We start from the raw sequence: 17,913 nt of genomic DNA on the forward strand, positions 1-17,913 counted from the left end.
TCACATTAATTCATTTATAACTGCCTTTATAACACAAAAAAAATTATTATTTATAAAATTTAAATAACGTATTTTACTTGATAACCTAAATGAGTGGCGTTAAATAAATATGGTTTATGATGACCTGATCCGAACCCAACTAACCTAAGTAAATGGCTATATATATATATATATATATATATATATATAATTAGTACATTAATACACATCTAATGAGACACCCGAATTTAATTTACCCATGTATAATCGCGATTTCAATCAGTGTTAAGAGTGTTAGGGAGATGAACACCATTTAATTAGAAGCTTCTACTCAAGGGTCTTCGTGAACTTGACCTGCAGTATGCCATGCTAATGATATAGTACAACAACACAAGAGTGAATCTAGCCGATTCATTCACCAGTAGGCTAAAGAAGTACAGCACTAGCTACCTGATTTGAAAGAGTCAAAAATCTTATAACAATAGCACTTGGAAGAACTTAAAGGTGGTTGATATGGTGTTCCTCCAACATATAAGCCCACCTTTCTCCTTAACATCCGTTCTTTCTTCAATTTCTCACAAAAAGAATTAAAACTTATATTTCTTCAACTACGACATATTTCTTACACAGTTCAAAGAACCATTGATCTAGGCATGGTTCAGCCTGCAACTTGCCCTTTGATCTTGAGCTAAAATTCGTTCACCGCTCATGCAGCCGGGATCTTCATCTTGGAAGCAGATATATGGAAATGGATAGCGTCACATTCCTGTGACTGCACCATGGTCTCATTTTTCCTCTTCTTTCAGCTGAATCTGTACGAGGATTTGCAGAGCTCACCCACTCTTCCAGTAATATCAGCAAAAGCAAAAGGCTAGCTCACTATGACGTTGCATAGCTCCCTTGGCTTCAGATCTTCAGGAAGTGATTTTTTCGGACCCTCCGCTTAATCTCCTTTTTGTAAGTTTATCTTCATTCAAGTGCATGGGGTATTAGATAGGTCCATTCCGGCCCTAACTCAAATTGGAATAACCAAGTCATGAGCTCCAGTGCACAGGTGTAGCTCAAGAGCTCAAGAACTACAACAATGCAACATCAAGAGCATAACAGGTCCTTGTCTTTATCTACCTGCACTAACAAGTAAAATTAGGGAACATAATCAACTTTATCACACATTAGACGATACCAAGCAACATAACTATTGAACCAGTATTGCTTCAGACTTTAGTATCATATGCATAATCAACGATATTCTGCTAACTTAGATCTGAGGGTCAAGAAGATCTGGGTTTTCTACTTTTCTAGACCCTACTTATATTAAGGCATTTATCATCTTTTATAGAAGCAAACTAAAGTTAAACAGAAAAATGATGCTGAACAAATAGCAAGCCAGTACTCAGCACTATATAAAATCTACAGTACTGCTAGAGAAGAATAATCACATCCGTTAAATAACAGCAAAGAGGAAAAATGGCAGATGCAAACCCTAATTTACCAAAGGAGATATCAATATGGACATTAAATAAGAAAACTGGCAACACGAAGATGCTTAAATATTGCTAAAGGTAGGACAGAACATTTATTGGGAGTAATGTTAGCTGCAAGAAAATCAAGTTTTTCTTTAAGAATAAGAAGAATTAGCCAGAAGATTTGTCAGCAAATTATTTTCATCACCATTATCATCTCATAGCAAAATGCTTAAAGTGTTAAATCATCATGTTATAAATGATAATTCCTTGAGATTAATGATGTGAAGATTTACATAAAGTGTTTCGTGCTCCTATTGAACAGGGTATCTGGCAACTGAAAACACCCCAATTCTTATTGTGGTACTGTGCTGCTTAATTTTTTATTGCCAATATTTGTTTTACAAGTGCCTACATACTTTATGCTCTACAAGGAAACAGAAGCACATTCAGGCAATTATTTGTAGGATGTTCGAAGAAAGTATGTAATGTAAGCACATTAAATAAATGAATACACACAACCAGATTAAGGTTGGTGTCCCACCAGCACACATGCCTGCTGATGTAATTTCATTAGCAGAATCATCAATATCCAATGGGGAATAATTTTGGTAAATAATACACACAAGTTAACAAATAAACCCCGACTTTTAGGAGTAAACGCTGTCAATTTAAGAAGATAAGTTGGAAGTGCCCTTTTATCATTACATTGACAAATAGCTTAATATTCCAGGAGAATCAAGGTTTGTGGAACACTTCCCAAACTAATAAATCCATTATCATTTATTCAAAGACTTGAACAATAGTGCATTCAATGTTTAATAAAATCCTAAAATTACATAATCAGGCTATAATATGTAACTGAAATTACTAATGTTTCTTTATTTTTTGGACTAAAATCCTCAGAAACAAACATTATCTTTAAAGTTGATTCAAAATGGCTTATGACATGATCACTTAATTACTATTTGAAAATGCTAAATTTCTCAACTTCCAAAAATTCATTATCTCATGGAAATGTAACAGTTAAGTCTTTTCACATATCTGGCAAAGCGCGTGATAAACATCACGTTGATATGCACCATCAGCAACAACCTTCTAAAAAGTTGAGCTCATGCTAAGGGAATTCCTTATTTGTACCAGTTTAAATTATTTACCCTCAAACATAAATTGACTAAGAGAAGAATATAGAACGAATAGAGAAATTGCAAGAGAAATTAATAGTACCTTCGTATCTGAGGTGATGATGGCTGATCAGGCGACGAGCGTGAAGACCCACCTTGGTAAGAGCCATATCTTTGCTCGTACACCCCATTAACCAGAATCTCGCCATCGGGCCGCCGTACATCTTTGAGACCTGATGGACAAACTTGTCTTAGTGAACCTAACTCAAGAGGTTCAGCAGAGAAGCAATAGCTGGTACCTTGATCAAATGGGTACACCATGATAACAGGAGGACCTGCAGGCCCAGGTGGACCGACACCATTTGAACTTGTGGGAGCAGGTGGATACATACCATATGAATTGTTAACAGGGCTATGAGTTGAGCTTATCGGCCCAAATGAACTATACTGAACTGGGTACGAAGCACGTGGTTCACGCCTGTGTGGCTCGTTTCTATATGACTGCCATTGTTTATCAGCTTGATTTTCAGCTCCAGTCAGTCTGTTAAGCCGCAAGTTGTTTGGCCTATCAGCCTGATTACGCCCATGGCTGCGGCCAGTAACTCGCTGTTTTGGGTTGGTCCAGCTTCCTTCTTTATCTCCACGATCGCTCCTGTCACCATTAAAATTCCCTCTGTAGTTTCTCATACTTGATTGAACCTTCTGTGCAGAAAATAAGGGCCAAAAGAATCAGCTGCCTGAATTAAATTAATTGGAAGTACCGACTTTCAAAGAAAATCAAAAGGTTCATTATTGTATATTGAGAAAATAACATTATTAAAAAAACTAGTAATGCAACATATGGTAATTGTAGAAAGCCATCACAACTGAAAGAACAACAGTATATCCTAACGAATTGTCATTCATTCCTATTCTTTCAGTTTTATGTTGTAAAAAGACATTCTGAGCAACAGGATTATTTAGTTCCTTCTTGCTATTTCTATACATCTCTCATCTTACACTTGAAGGAAATAAACCAGTTATCTTCAAGATATGCAATATGATCTCCAACAGACATATTCAAATAAAAACTATTTCTCACACTTATTCTGGATTGAGACAGATCCAATTCTGACGCATAGAGTTGATAATTTTTTCCATCTTTTCTTAATGACACCATTGATCCATCTCAACATTCTTTTCTCAGTTGTTGTTTTCCTGTTCATGCTTCCAAACACTCCAGTATTGAAAACATTTTCTTAAAGAACTGTACATTAAAAAGTAAAAACCATATAACATATGACCACCACTGCGCTACCCACCCATGGAAAAAAGTCATGAGTTTGAGCACTTATAATCACAAATTTCTTCGTAGAAGAAATTAAAATGGATTACATTTGTGTGCACTTGCTTTGGCGCGTTGTGACTCATAATTTAGTTCATTTATAGCCAATTTTTCAGGAAGGTTGGTTCATATATCTAACTTTTGTATCAAGGAGGCTAACCCCAATGCCTAGCCTATAATTAGCCTACATACTCTCTATCAACCAAAGCAAAGAACACAATATAACATTGTGTCTTAAGTCTTAACCAAAAATTTCCCCTTCAGTTTAGACCATATATGATGATCACTGAAAATCTACATGACTCCTTAATACTGAAGTAATAATGGAGACAATCACTTTCAATTCACTTGACCATCAAATACACATGTCCTCCACCCAAGTACGAGGAAAAACTGCTCAAAAACACATTTTATCCTCCTGATGCACCAGATTAAACTGCTCTAGCAGAGCAAAGCCTAGGCACATTTAAGAAGAGTGTCGAAACCCAGAAAGAAGGTGACGACTAAGATTTGAATACCTACAACCACCTTCTCTAGAAAAAAAAATGCAAACGTCATCACATATGCTCTTACAGGATTTGGTAAATACGTTCCAGTGCCAACACGATATCTTGGTGCGTCCTCTCCATATTGTTGGATAACACCAGAAGCTCTTTCGGAACCAGGTTGGAGAGGCATCATAGGAACTAGCCGTTGGCCATGGCCCATCACTTGGGTTAAGTTCACATTGCCTGAAAGCGGTCTTCCAGGACTATCCAATGGAATCTGATCCTGCAAGTATGTAGGTTGCACCATAATGGTAAAAGGGCCATGATAATGTGTGTTTTGGCAGAATCTCCCATACAACAGACTATGCCGATGGCTAGCAAGATCACCATTCAAAATGTCAGACTTATATTCATCTGAGGACTCTGAAGCACCAGTTCTTGATGCTGTTGAACTACTTTGAATGTCAGGGTGATCAAGATTATCAAATAAATCAAAATTATGATCTGCAAGATTTACTGAATGATGATGAAGTCTTGCATTTCTGTCAAACTGACTTGCTGATCCATCGGCATTCCCTGTATCAGATGCAAAATTACCAAATGGAAGCATAAAGAATGGTACTGGCGGTCCTGTAGGAACAAATGCCATGGGAACCACCCCAGAGTTATCCACTACCCTCTGCCTAGAGGAATTGAGATGATCCGGTGCAATTGGAATCATTGAATCTGATCCACTTATATGTGTTGGTTCATAACCAGGTACATGATGTCTTCTCAAATGTGCAGAAGCAACAGATGCAGATCCTGCTACTCTGTCCGGCATGTCACTTCCCATGGTTGATATAGAAACACAGTCTCTAGTGTCATCATCATCTTCTGCAGAAATATGTTCAGATGTACATTCAGGCTGCCTCCTTGATTTGGCGTATAAACTAGTTGGATCTGCCAACTTGGCTGGTTTTTTCCCCCATTTCTCCCTTGATGACCTGGAGATTTTTCCAGTAGATCCATTCCTGGAACTTTGGTAGGAAGATTTTCTCCTCAAAGAGCTAGCCTGCGTTACAGGGGAAAGCCTCAAATTTGGACTCGTTGTGTTACATTTGTCATATGTCCCTCCACTCGCTTGATTTTGGAAGATATCAGAATAGTCTCCTCTAGCAGATTCTCCATCCCCCATACCAAACTTAGGCTCACCTAAGGCACCAGAATTATTGTCACCTGTTAAAGAAGCAAAGCTGAGGCCACTAGAGTATGACTGCTGTTTGCCATCAAAATTATGAATCAGATGATTTTCCTCTCCTGAGTTATATCCTTTGGCCAATACAGCATCATGTTCTTGGAAGTGGTCACCCTCTTCTTGATATGGTTCGTTTGCAGAAGAATTCTCATCGATAGATTTAACTTTTCCATCGTGGTCTGAACTAGGACCAACTGTGTGGAAGTAATGGATCATAGGTGGTGAAAGGAAACCTTGAGAGAACGGAATGCTGGATGCCCAGGGAGGTCCAATGAGGGGCATATTAGTGGGAAGAATTCCTGCCAAATTTCTGTGGGCATGACTAACTGAACCTATCAAATTAGATACAGGTAGATCAGGAGAAGCCATATGTATTGGCAATTTTACCTGCCCATTGAAATTATGCAAATTAGCAGATGCCATTAGATTGACCAAATCCTGCTCCTCCTCAGTCATCTCATGTTGCATCTCCAATGCCTCAGAAACAGAAGCAAGCTCTTCTCTCATAGAAGCAAAACCAAGATCATCCTGATAACTATTTGAAACACTATTAGTATCGGAACCAGCTTTAAGGCTTGGATTGGAGGAAGTCGTTGACATTGGATCATCCAAAGAAGCTTTTGTACTTTGACTACCAATGACCACTGAACCCAAGTTTTTTCTTTTGCTACTGTAATCAAACTTTGAATATTTTGTTGCTTCTACCACTTTATTGCGCCTGATATGAGACAACACATCACCAGATGAATCTCTCAGTTCAGGACTGGATTGTGTCCGCACAAATTGGGACCTGTTCTTCCCATTGCTGTCATTCACAGAGTGGTTTGAATTTGATGTTCTCTGGCCTCTTTCACTCTTTACAGATCCACTAGAGGTATTGCTTCTTTCAAGCTGATCAGAGACCCCGGAGTTTATTTGCATGCCATATAGTTTCTGGCTATGAGTACAATGGACTGAAGGACTACTTGCCCTACATAAATCCTGAGGGTGTCGGCTAAGTTTGTCAGGGGCTTGAGAAGTGGAGTGACAATAATCACCAACTCCCTCAGCCAGCTTTTCATGATCAACATGCAATAAATGATTTACATTCTTTTTCTTATTGCTTGCAGTGGCTCTAAAATTTTTCAATTCTTCAACAGGAACATTCTTTTGAGGTTGTACATATAGAAAATTTGGTACAGGAGCATCAGGGCGATTACCACTACCATGTCTTTCCCATGTGTTCATAAAAAATTGATTCACTTCATCAATTACGTCTTCTTTCGCACATTCAAGTAGCCTAGCCAATCTTTTGGCTCCAAATGTAAAAGCACTGCGTATTCTGAAGAAATTACCTAACAAAAATATAGAAGTAAACTCAATACACATGTGTATGTGTGTTATCAAAAGTGTCATAGTTATTATCTGAGAAGTATATGGAACGAAAGAAAAGCACAATTACATGCTGCACAAAGAAATCAAAGTAACATGCAGAAGAACCCAACATAAAGTGCAAGCACCAAAAACATTCATGAGAAGGATTGACTTTATATAAAGAGTACTGACTACTGGCAATCGACAACATGGGAATCTCCTAACATAAATTATTGAAAGAAACTCAATGTGAGACAAGAAGCGTAAGGCAAAGAAAAGGAATCGAAATACCACCAAATGAACTCATTCTTGACTATCAAACTCCAGGTCAAACTATGATCTAGGTTTGCGACTTAAAACTGCCACTAAAGGTGCTGATGCATCATGCATGTGTTCTTGCAATATGTTCAACAATTAGTTAAGAAAGATATGGAAGTCTGTTTAAATAAGTAAAGGACACCACTACTGAGAACATTGGGCTACCAATCATGGCTGCCTGCTGTACTTGTAAATGACAAAAAAACGCAGCTGCAGAAACAAATGCATGCTGAAGATTCAATAGCAACAAATTTTTGAGACCAGTGCTAGTTACAACATAAATGTGAATCATCATCATAAGAAATCTTGTGGAGAAGCTCATATTAGCATTATCTTCTAGAAATTGTCCTAACGAATAATGCAAAGAATTACTATTGAAAATACAATTATGTGACACACTATCTTTAAATAACACTACTGGATTTAAGATTTATTAATACATGTGATAAGAAAAACGATCAAGCCCAAAACAGAGAGGCAATAATTTATTTGCTCATAATATAACTTGTAAATTTAGCTTATAAGGTTTGCCTCTGACCAAATAGAGGAACAAAGGAACTGTTAACATTGAAAAAACTAACAAAGCTTGTCTCAGGAATTACTTGGAAGCAAAAGGGCATTTGCAAGATAGATTGTGAACTGTGATAGAGAATTAAAAATAGCATCGACTAAAATAAGTAGCAGGAAAAGATCATGGAGAATGATTACAAAATAATTATATAACTGTGACAAAAACCTTGAATATCTAGTATCATCATCATCCAAGCAATTTCCAATCAAAATGGGTTTGCAAGAGCACAATAGAAGTTCAGGTTATCTCAGCAATAAGATCAAGAATAATCAGGAAATTACCTAGATTCAGTTATTGAAATTAAAGACTAGAAAATTAGTCACTGATGTTTTCAGAAGTAGTAAAAACTAAAAAGATTTCGTTCGCCCACTTGGCCAGACAACCAAATTCAATTTTCAGTTTCATTTCATTTCTGCTGAATTTCACAAGCTATTAGCAAATGAACAGAGCAGAAGCTAAAAGTTTCCTCGAATCAGAAAATCATGATAGTATAATACCAAGGAAAAAAAGATCAAGAGAACCGCCCCTTGTAACATCAATCCACAAACCACTTTAAATGGATACCAAGTTAAATACCTTTACTGACACTGCGTCCAAGATTGTTGTTTGTACGCAAAGGATCAATGACATTGAAATGCTTTAAAACAAAAGGTTGGCCCTGGTTTTCAAGAGCACCAGGTGTAACAGCATATACTGAACTGCATGCGTCAAGAAAAGGTTTACTGAGCAAAACATCACCACCATCCCTTCGAGGTGGCACCGCTGCAAGAAGTTTAAAGTGTAGTTATGAAAAGAAAAATTATAAATAACATTTGCTCCAATAGTAGTATTATGCTATGACGACAAAGTTACCAATCATATGTGGGAGGGAACTAATAGTAACTGGGCCCCAAAGGCTAACACAGAAGTTCTCCCAATCAAAGTTGCTGAAAAATTCTAGAAAACGATACAATACCTGCCATTGCACAACAATGTTATCAAATGAAAATTCATTATCAATGTCAAATGGTATAAGAGTAGAGGCAAAAGGCAAAACTTACCTCAAGAGGTCCAGATAATTGATTGTTAAAAACATGAAAGATGTAAAGAACCAAAGTCTCCAAAGCATAAGTAGATATAAGTCCATGATGAGCACCAAGTATACGACTCTCATAGTAACACCAGGCCTTGATCAGTATAATACTCCGCTTGAATAAATGATTTTGGTTTATTAAACTGTCCATCTACAGAAAAGCATACTTATCAATAAATGTTTCATGCAGCATAACAAAACAATAGCTCCTAAGCTAACTAAACAATCTCATAGAATATACTGAAGCACCACCCACCTCTTCAAGGAAACAAAGCGTACATAACCCACCAACTTGATTAAAGGAAATGTCTACAACAATGTTTTCTACAAGACACTTTATTATTTTCACCTGCAAAGAAGAAATATAAAAAGGCTGGGAATCAGCAAGTTCAACAAATGTTCTGAAAATCCAGATAAATCAATGGATCTTAACATAAATAAATAAAGAATAGGCACAAATAATAAAGAAAATGAGAGGAGAACTGCTGATCTGATAGGAGTTGAAAGCTTAAAAGAACAAATACAAAAAATGAGGTTTGTTGCAAAACCATCATACCATCATCTAAGGGTTGCTGATGTTCGGTTTCATTTCATATCACTTTCTAATATTCTTAAATCTCTATTATGAGAATTCATATAGTTATGTTTTTAGGAGATATCCTAATGGTCTGCTGAAAATTTCCACCCTCTTCTCTTTTAACTCATATGGTGGTCACAACCAAGTTAACAGTTATAGAGAAAATTGCTTGTCGCAGCATCTAGAGGCTGCTGCTTGGCAGGATGGACTATATTTTAGGTGAAAAAGAGGATCCTATCACTGTATCTTTTATTAAGATGATCCAGGGGCACTACTTTGTGTTTCTTGGTGTCGGTCTTAAACACTTTTTTGTTGACTTATCACTAGTCCCTTCTTTGTTGCTCACTAAAATATTCCATTGTTGAAACACCACACAGAAAATTGTAAACAAAATTAATTTTGTTCACACAAACATACTTCCTTGTGATGGAACTGTGGATCTGAACTCAGTCATAATAAAGCCATGAAATGTGAGCCTTAGACCTCCTTAAACTGACAGTAACATTAGGCAATACATCACCAGTTTTTTCTATTAAAAACTACCTCTAAATTCCGACTTAGGCATTAGATTTTTTTCTTGAACTTGCAGAATCAATAACGGTCACATTAATCATTATCCAGAAACCTTAAAAAGTCTAGGGTCAATTATCCCACACTATTCTTTAGCTGCATGAACTGCAGGCTCTCTATCATTCCTAGCTTTTTCACCTTCTTTATCCCAAGTTCCACATAACCTGGGTTTTGACTACTCCTAATCATGGTTTTGATGGAGGAGGCCACCCTGGTGAGGCGGCACACCAGCTTGATATTCTTCGTGGACCGCCAAGTCGTCTCTTAATGGGTCGGATTTACTTACGAGCAACTAACCAATTATAAAAAAAAATAATTAAAAAAGAACCAAACTCAACAGTTGTTTCCTCCCTTCTCTCGATATGAGTCAATGAGCCCTAACTGAAACCCATTGCTCTCCCTCTCTCGATTGTCTCCCAAGCGGCAGGAAGCAGACGACAGTAAATTCAAATCCATTGTTTCTTCCTCTTTCTTCCCTTTCACTCTCTATTTCTTTTCTTTCTTCTTCCACTTCCCAGTTTAATAGGCATAGGTTTTTTACTTTCTTTTCAAATTGGGTGATGCTTTAGGGGGCAGTGGCTAACCTAAAGAGTAATTAGTTAATTACTATAAAAGCACTCATGGCCACTAGAAATCTCTGCTAGTATGTAAGAGAAGATAGGTTCTAATAGAAACTAAAAGGTTCTCATGTTCACTGACTCAACTCTCTTTTTATCGAACAAAAAAAGAAAATCACTAATAGGTGTCCCAGCCTTGTGTCCACATGTATGTCATTACTCTCTGTAAGTTAATATTTAATTAAATTAGCACATTAGAAGTGACTGCAGATTGTGGATTTAATTACCAGTGAGTGAATTGGAATTTAATAAAATTAGCAGTGACTGAGTTCTATTATTTGTCTTAGAAAAATAAAATTCTACTTTGAGGTTATGAATTTGAAATGTGAATAAATTCAGTTGTGTTTTTGCAGCTTTTGCCGAATTTCATATACAAATATTGCTACTAATTTCTCTCAAACAACATATGTTGTTAGATCAACTTCATTTGAATATTTTGTGCTTGTTGGCTCCACTGATCTAGGATGGAAATATGATTAGCTTACTACTAGGAATGATGTCAACACTAAAATATAGATTTTGTGCGAAGATCATATTAAAGTTAATATTGCGCCTTGTTCAAAAGCTAGTGACAAGGTAATAAAAGTTAACAAGGAAGAAACATCTAAAGGAGAATCAAAAGTAAAGGAAAAAGAAATCAAAAGGGGCAACATAATTAAGGATAGAAGTAAAAATAATTGGAGAGAGAGAGAGAGAGAAGATTTAGGGCCCGTTTGGTTTGAGTTCACGGAGGGTCCCTGAACAAGCTTGTTTGGTTTGAGTTCAAGGAGAGTCCCTGTACTGGTTCAGTAAACAAACAATTTTTTATCTTTTTTATACCTAACCAAGTTAAGTTCACTCTTCAAAAATCAAGACTAAAAAATGAGACCAATTAATCAAGTTCGAGGCTTAGCCTCAAACCAAATAAGCACGACAAATTTAAGATGTTGGAAGGAAAAGATTAAAGAGTAATAGTCCTATAAATAAATTCACCTCTATTGATCCAAAAATTACAGTTAGAGAGCGAGGAAAGATGGTACAAATGAACATAAAATATACGTTTGTAAAAAAAAAAAGAGAAAGCAATAGAATGAATTACTTAGCCCAATGGGTTTACAAGTGTGCCATCTCTTCAATGTCGTTAACGATAAATCATTTTATGTATTAATGGAAGCAGTTAAACATTTCTATGCATAAGTTGCAAGAGCCACTTTTAAAAAAGAAAGTGGCTAAAATAAATAATGATTTAGAGAATTATAGAGTTGCATGGAAGAAAAATGGTTGCTCAATTTTGACTAACACTTGGACAAACTGAAAAAAAGAAGCATCATAAAGTTATGTGGTGTTCTAAAAAAAGGTTATGGTGGCTTGTGGCCGCCTTGGTTTTGCCCTCTAAGGTTATGCTATAGACATAGCAAGTTGAAGAGGTATTTGGGCTAGGTAGTCGCTATAACAGGTAGCGATCAACTATAGCGGATTAAATGGCAGCTAATTTTACCACTTTCAGCACAACAATGATAATTAAATTATTCTCTCCATTTTCTCAATTTGTACTCTTGAACCATAGTAAAAAAATTAATCGTGTCTGCTAATTAAAATTCAATCTATACTTAAAAACATCAACCTGACACAATGAACCCTTAGCCACTACACACCAGTCGCGTGCTTTCTAGAACATTGAACTTTTATGTTAGTTGTTAGTTGAGGGTTAACTTTCTATGTTATGTTGATTGCTCTAAAGACGACATACTGATGAATAGATCTATAATATTATTGCTAATGGTATCAAAAAAATAGAAGAGGAGAATGTTATTCAAGTTGTGACTAATAATGCTGCTGCTAATTTGGTTGCTGCATGATTGCCAAAAAATATATCCCCACATATATTGAACATCTTATGATCCCCACTATATATATTTGATGTTGAAGAGGATATCCAAGGAAGGATTAATTAAAAGTTCAATTAAATGTGGGAAGGAAATGACAGTCTTCATTTGTGGCCATCACAAGACATTTAAAAATAATGCGTCAGTTCACACACACAAAAAAGAGGTCATGAGCCCCAAAATTACAATGTTTGCCCCATTTTTCTTACATTGTATAGTATTTTGGAGAAGGAAAAAAAATTAAAGCTTAAGTTTACTTATGATAAATATCTAATATGTAGATGGTTAAAAACTACTAAATGAAAGAGAGCTTATTCTATTATCCTCAACCAATTTTAGAGTCATGTCTCATTACTTCATTAGAAATTAAGTATAAGTGTGCATTCCTTAAATGTCGAGAAGGAAATGATGAAAGAAAGCCACCAATAGGATTCATAAATGGTGGGTCGAAAGATGAGAAAGAAATGAAAAATATTTTCAATAATAATATGACTTCTTTTAAGTCGTTTCTCAATGCAATGGACTACTATGTTAATAGAAAGCTTAATACACATCTCCACACTATTGCATATTACTTAAATCAATAGTACTTTAATAGAAATTGTGATGAAATAGAGAATGAATTAAATGTAATTGATGGTGTTCTTAATTGTCTTGGAAACTTTTACCAAGATCAATCTATTCAAGTCCATGTTACAAATATGGAGATGAAAGCATATAAAGATACTACTAGAAATTTTAGGAGATCGCTAGAAGTTAATAATGATGAATTCAACTCAGATAATTATTAACATATGTAGTAAAGCATGTCTTTTACTCTTACGTACATTATTAAGTTACTTTCAACTCTTATGTTAATTACTTATTAACTCATTAATAAAGTGCATATGAAGTTGATGCCCCCTATTTGGAAAAATATAGCGATTATGATACTTAATTTAATACATAACTTCTCTAGATATGAAAGAAATTAAAGCTAATTTGAATAGATAATATATCATTGTATTGATTAAGTTGTTAAATCCAGTTGATGAATTTTAATTATATTCATTTGGCCATATTCACTCAAAGAGGAGAAATAGATTAGAAGTGAAGATGTTGAATGATCTAATTTATTTGCAACTTAATACAAGAATGAAAGATTGAAAAATAGCGAAGGCGAAGAATCTTGTTACTTCAAAAGACAAATAATGCAATGGATTGGTTGGATAATAATCTTTTAAAGCGAGAGATCTTTCCAAGTGAAAAGTTAACTTGAGAGATGGTGGCATAAGTATCAAGCATCGAAAAATATTTAACATCAAAGAGGAGCACTAAAGCTGCTCAAGCTACTATTTGCAATGCTTCTTCCATTTCTCTAGATGAGCAATAAATCCAGTCTAATGAGGAAATAAAAGACAAGGATGATGTTGAACTAGAGCTTGATGATAATTCGGACAATAATTTATCGTTAGATAAATCTCCTCCGCAAGATTGTGAAGAAGACCATAAGAGGGCTCTTTTTGTTGTTTAGTTGAACTTGGTTGTGAAATTGATAATGTGTTCGTGTCATTTATATTGGTTGTGAATTTTAATCATGTTATATAGTATTCTGGTAAAATTTCCCATTAACCTAGATGTGTAAAAATTTCAGTCCTGATTGTGGTTCAGCAACATTCAATATATTAAAAAGACAAACATCACGCAAAAGAGGTCATACATTTGTTGAACAGGGACTTGTCATTAATAACAAAATCAAGCGTTGGTTATCTTGTTAAATTAAAACAACATTTTTTACCTATGTTCCTATTTTTCAAAGAGGATGACTACATGCTCTACTAAGGCATGGTGTCCTTTTTAAACTTTTATCTTCCAAAAAGGCTTTCCGTAAAATCCAGCTCTAATTTCATCAGATCATCTGATACACAACATGTAGCAGACACCCAAACAGATAACTCAACCAAGCTTTACTAAGTTTTCTTCGTAATTTGATGTTTACCCAGAGCTAATGCTAGCAGTAGATGAACATTGTTGTAATCATGTTCAGGGGCAATTAATTGTTGGCTGAAATAATCATGTGGAAGATTATTTAGCATAGACACCATTTGACAGTTTAATTCCATTCACAGCTTTACTAATAAGTAATAACAACTCATACAGACTGGAGTGTCCAAAAATTTAGTCTAAACATATCAACAGAATGCACAACCATTAAATGGCATATTTACAAAAATCACTAGATACAGCAGAATCAATTAAGCAGGTTTGGCTTCACAAAATATAAGCAATTATGCATGGATAAAGTATGAATGAAGCTAAAAAAATATACAGTTTTGTGACATTAATGTGATGCAGGACACGTGTGTAATAACGCATACCTCTGCCTGAATGTACTGAACTTCTTTGACATGAAATTCAGCATTTTCATTCTTCTCTTCATCCTGTAGCGCATCCCGTACCTCATTGGCCCATGTATCCTTCAAGTCACCATTATTACTAAATGCAGTCAAGTCAATGTCTCCATCAGGTAAATATGTCTTCAGAGGTACAGAACCAAATGTGAAAACCTGAAACCACAGCATAAAGATTAGATAATTTTGAAGAAGCATCAAAATTATCTTGTCAACGGAAGCTTCTAATGAGTTACTATAGAGGCATTAAGTGAAGTGCAGAAGTACTATGCACATACCTCTTCAGGTTTTTTTTTTTTTTTTTTTTTTGGAAAAAATTTAGAAATAGTCACATTAGGAAAAGCTATATTTTGTCAAAATTGTATTCCATGCAAACCAGATCATGATTTAGGTGGTACAGGCACCCCATAAAAAAGTTATAAAAATTTATACTTTTAGTCTATTTTATCTTTTTCATTTTAAGCTTTTAATAATATTTTGAATTTACATCATTATTCACACATTTATTACAATAAAGATGTAAGACAAACCCATCAAAATAACTTGAATAACAGCAAAATTTTAGTTCTGAGACGGAGTCCGAAACTGAGATCTGGATCCTTGTTTTCAATAATGTTACCATACATTCTCCTAATAAAATTAATTGTAGCTTATTGACTGTAATCAATCATAATCAAATATAACATCTTAGCTAAAAATTACTGGTTGAAACAATTTTAAATATCAATATCATTCATACACTCTTAGGCAATACTGACCTTCTAATTGGCTTGTTAATTAATGTTGGCATTTAATCATATTATAGAATAATATCATCAAAGTGTAAAGTTTTATGCTCAACCAATGTTTCTTATGCCAGCACCACATTTGAGATGTTCTAATGCTAAACCCTTCTGAATGAAGTTGAAAGGTACCCAGCTATCCAGCAAATCAAAAAGGTTCTCAGGTGAGTGAGTGACTCAAAAGCAATTCTAGATAGGTGTACAATTTCACAAATATTATAATGCTTAACGCATACCAATGGAAATATTTATTTGGATTCCATATGCCCTCGTAAAGATGGATGAACTATTTGAATGCTAATCAGCTTAATATAATGAATGCTCAACCAACAAGTAAAGCAAATGTGTCTTATGAATCAAATATTAGTTTTTTTAAAAAAATATATGAACTTGTTCCGGTGTAATATCCTAGAAAAGAAAACAACATTTAGCTCCTCCAGGAAAGGAAAGTACTAAGATAAAGCTGCTTCAAACAAAGTTTATGACGCATACATTATTTTTTATATATATAGCATATAAAAATTAAAAGTATAACTACAACTTCCCCGTCCTTTGAACAACTATCATGCGGATACAATAACATGCAGAGGGTAAGGAGGCAAACCTACCTCACAAGAAAAGCACTTCAGTATAAGCCGCTGGACATAGTTAGCTACAGCTTTCCTGCGTTCCTCAGAAGGTTGGTTTGGCTGAATGCGAGAAATTAGCTCTGCGATCCTCCCTTCCGCCATTTCCCATCTCTCTTCATCAAGAACACGGGTAAGACTTCCCACTTCGTTGGGCAATAGCCCATTGGGAATTGGGCCACCCGGCAGCGTCCAGCCTTCATGCGGGCCCATGCAAAGCTACTGTGTCGTGGCCGTGGCGTCTCAAGTGCCTCCTCCTCTTCCCCACTTCTCTAACAAAAAAAGCAAAAATACCTCAGAATTCCAGTCTCTTTGCCACTTAGCTTAATCCAAAGATCATTTCTTTTTTCAACAGAAAACCCGCACTACCACTAAGAAGCAACGCAAAGAACAACTTTTCCTACAGCCCTCAACATCAAGAAACCAGCGTTCAACACCACCCAGTACCTGAAACAAAGATTAAAATTTCCCACTTGAAAAAGATCCAAGCTACGGCATTCTCAAATCTCCACTAATTACCACAACAAGGAACTGAATCAGTAACCTAGACAATCCAAATCCAACAAATATCAAGTTCTCCCCTTTCTCGCAAGCCAAAACTCCCCAAGAGCGAAAACCCTAAGGAGAAGGAGAGTAGAAAAGGCAAAACCCTAGCCAAATGTAGCGGCTATCTAGGAGGCCGGGGAGTAATCCGAGCTTTTGGGCGACGTGGGATTCGATGGGAATCTCGAGATCAGCGATTGAGGGATAGATGTAAACAATTAGGGATTCGGAAAGGATCGAGGAAGAGAACGACTCAGCGAAGAGAATTAAGAAAAGAATAAAAGGAACTGAAACGGATGGAGAGAGAGAGAGAGAGAGAGAGAGAGGATTAAGGAAGTTGCCGGTGCGTAACGCCTTAGATGGAAATTTTCCGTTACCCCCTCCTATCTGGAGATATTTATTATTCACTCCCATGTAATGATGTACTCCCAATGCAAGATTAGCGTGGATTATAGTCCCAAATAATTGGGCTGTTTGGTGACGAGTTAAACAAAAAATTGGGATTGGAATTATTCCGAAGTAAAAATTTTATCTTAATTTCTCTAGACTATCTTAATTTTTTTTCCGAATTTGATTGGACTGAAAGGACTAAATTAATGGGATAAGATGGCGTTTGATTGTGATAGTTAAGATAATTGATAAAAGTGGTCAAGTCGACATTGTAGCTATTTTTTTTATTTTTTATGTCAATAAATATTTTTTATTTTTTATTTTTCTAAAATTATAGATATTAGGTTGAAAAATAAATGCAAACTGTAATTTATTTTACAACTAATAAAAATAAATTTAATTCGGTCCGTGTTTGATTATTTTCAATCCAACTCTTTCTTTTTCTTACGATTTATTTTTAACATTTTGGGTTAACGTGAACTATACTAGAAAAAAAATATTTTATTATAATTTATTAAATATTTTTATAAAATATTTAAATAATATATATATCATTCATCTTTATATTCTCTCTCATCTTCTCGTATAATAGAATAGATAGAAGATGAAGAAGATGATAAGGGA

The 17,913-nt window shown here is 35.4% G+C and overlaps 1 protein-coding gene across 5 annotated transcripts; it reads right to left on the bottom strand.

Annotated features, from left to right (window-relative positions):
* Positions 1–372: 372 nt before the first annotated feature.
* LOC140790780 (uncharacterized) lies at positions 373–17,225 on the bottom strand. 5 transcript variants are annotated; one of them, XM_073141045.1, is made up of 12 exons: positions 16,901–17,225; positions 16,726–16,803; positions 16,339–16,623; positions 14,916–15,104; positions 9,186–9,278; positions 8,898–9,080; positions 8,710–8,812; positions 8,434–8,619; positions 4,464–6,949; positions 2,866–3,268; positions 2,670–2,799; positions 373–1,104 (listed from the first exon to the last, which is right to left on the bottom strand). In XM_073141045.1, the coding sequence occupies exons 3-12, from the start codon at positions 16,567–16,569 to the stop codon at positions 1,101–1,103; spliced, it is 4,008 nt and encodes a 1,335-aa protein (XP_072997146.1). In that variant the 5' UTR covers positions 16,570–16,623; positions 16,726–16,803; positions 16,901–17,225; the 3' UTR covers positions 373–1,100. The 5 variants fall into 5 exon arrangements, with proteins under 5 accessions (XP_072997146.1, XP_072997137.1, XP_072997155.1 ...); XM_073141036.1 differs by having other exon boundaries at positions 16,339–16,628; positions 16,901–17,041; XM_073141054.1 differs by lacking the exon at positions 16,726–16,803 and having other exon boundaries at positions 16,804–17,209.
* Positions 17,226–17,913: the final 688 nt, after the last annotated feature.

Source organism: Typha latifolia, chromosome 1 (assembly GCF_019914945.1).
Source record: "Typha latifolia isolate L0001 chromosome 1, TyphaL0001v2, whole genome shotgun sequence".
NCBI classification, from domain to species: Eukaryota; Viridiplantae; Streptophyta; class Magnoliopsida; order Poales; family Typhaceae; genus Typha; species Typha latifolia.

Bases quoted from the DNA above. Each gene is read 5' to 3' on its own strand.
- LOC140790780 (XM_073141045.1), bottom strand. From the start codon at position 16,569: ATGGGCCCGCATGAAGGCTGGACGCTGCCGGGTGGCCCAATTCCCAAT. The intron at 8,813-8,897 runs GTAAGTTTTGCC...GTGCAATGGCAG, and splicing joins AATTATCTGGACCTCTTGAG to GTATTGTATCGTTTTCTAGA. The intron at 8,620-8,709 runs GTAACTTTGTCG...AACTTCTTGCAG, and splicing joins TTCCCTCCCACATATGATTG to CGGTGCCACCTCGAAGGGAT.